A 1692-nucleotide genomic window follows, 5' to 3' on the forward strand; every position below is an offset into this window, starting at 1 on the left:
CCGCTTCCTGCTGCTGCTGCTGCTGCTGCTGCTGCGGGGGGCACGGGGGGCGGCGTGCTGCAGCGGGGAGACGACAACTCCAGACTCGCCAAGGCAGCAGATTATGTCCGGGCTTTTCTCCTCGGATTTGAACAAAGAGATTGTGTGGCTCTCTTGAGGCTGGAAGACATGTACTTGGAGTCTTTTGAAGTCCAAGACGTCAAGAAACTCACCGGCGCGCACTTCTCCAGGTCAGCTTCACCGTTTAATTATTTAATTATTTATTCGTTTATTTGTTCATTTGTTTTGATTAATTAGTTTTGTTGTTTGTTTGTGTTGTAGTTGAGTGGGTGCAGTTGGTGGCCCGGGCTGAATTTGAATTTGGGGGGGCAGCAGCTGCTGCTGCTGCTGCTGCGCTGCTGCGCTGCTGCAGTGTTTGGGGGCAGTTGTGGGGTGTTTTTCGCGCATTGGTGGATTAAAATGGTTCAAATTGTGTCCATTTGTGGAACTAAATCAGAAAAAAGAATATTTCATTCGATTGAAATCGAATTCGCCGAGCTTTCCCGAGGTTTCCGCGGGCGCGCAGGTGCATCGGGCGGCTGACCGGGCGCAACGGCTCCACGCGCTTCGCCATAGAAAACGCCACGCGAACTCGAATTGTAATTGCAGGAAGAAAAATTCACATTTTGGGATCTTTCGAATGCATAAAACTGGCGAGGCATTCCATCTGTTCGTTGATCCTCGGAAAGCCGCAAGGCAAGGTGTACAGCCAACTGCGCACCGTTGCCAAGCGCCTCAGCCAGCGGATCTGAACTGAAACGCGAGTCTTTCGGCCTCAAACACATCCAACTGAAGGCTTTTCTTTCCACTTTATTGGTTTGTATTTGTCATTTACTTTTATTCGCCAACTTGCGCAAAAAATCCGCAAAAATAAAGCCTAGAACGCCAGTTACTACTTGCACGCCGACCTGCACAGCAGCCTCCGTCCAGCCAACTGCTCTGCCACTGCTGCAGCATTTGCATGCAGCTTTGTCACCCAAAACAGAAATCGCAAAACGAATTAAATTCAAATTGCAACGCCACTAGACTCAGCAGCAGCAGCAGCAGCAGCAGCAGCTTGGCTCGGGCCACGTAGTTGAATATTCAAGTTCAAGTTTCGCCACTAGTGAAAAGGGCCCGCGATTCGGAAGCACCGAAAACGCTGGAATAAAGACTGGCGCCATCAAAAAAGGGTTCAAATATATTTACTTTTATTTTATGTATGTATTTAATTACATTTATTTATTCATATTTGTCTTGTATGTGAATTTCGTTTTTAATTTTGCTGCTTCCTTCACGCCGTTCAGCGCATGCGGAAGCCCCGGTTCTTCTGCTGCAGACTTTGCTGCTTTCCCGTTTCCATGTGTGTCCAGCGAGGCTGTTACGTGTCTTTCATTTATTTCACGTCAAACAATGATTCTTTGAACTAAACAACTCATTTGAAGAAAGACCAGCAGCAAATGAACGAGCTGCGCCGTGCGCGAACTAAACTACTCGAAAACAGCAACTTCTCGGAACACTCGCGCCTAAGCGACTGCTGCTGCTGCTGCTGGGAAAAGCAGAACATGCAAGAAAGAAGTTAGAGTTGTAAAGGGCGCAGCGCCGCGGCCGCCTCTGCGCCGCTGCCGCAGCAGCAGCAGCAGCAGCAGCAGCAGCAGCAGCAGCAGCAGCAGG

General features: G+C 49.3%; 1 protein-coding gene across 1 annotated transcript; it reads left to right on the forward strand.

The window, feature by feature from the left end:
* Positions 1-63: 63 nt before the first annotated feature.
* Positions 64-791, forward strand: ETH_00041210 (uncharacterized protein; the record flags this gene model as incomplete). The annotated part of the gene is made up of 2 exons (XM_013380179.1): positions 64-230; positions 566-791. Coding segments are annotated over 2 exons (393 nt in total), but the record flags the coding sequence as incomplete, so codon positions are not given.
* Positions 792-1692: the final 901 nt, after the last annotated feature.

This window comes from Eimeria tenella, genomic scaffold, assembly GCF_000499545.2.
Source record: "Eimeria tenella Houghton genomic scaffold, Eth_scaff4548, whole genome shotgun sequence".
Lineage (NCBI taxonomy): Eukaryota > Apicomplexa > Conoidasida > Eucoccidiorida > Eimeriidae > Eimeria > Eimeria tenella.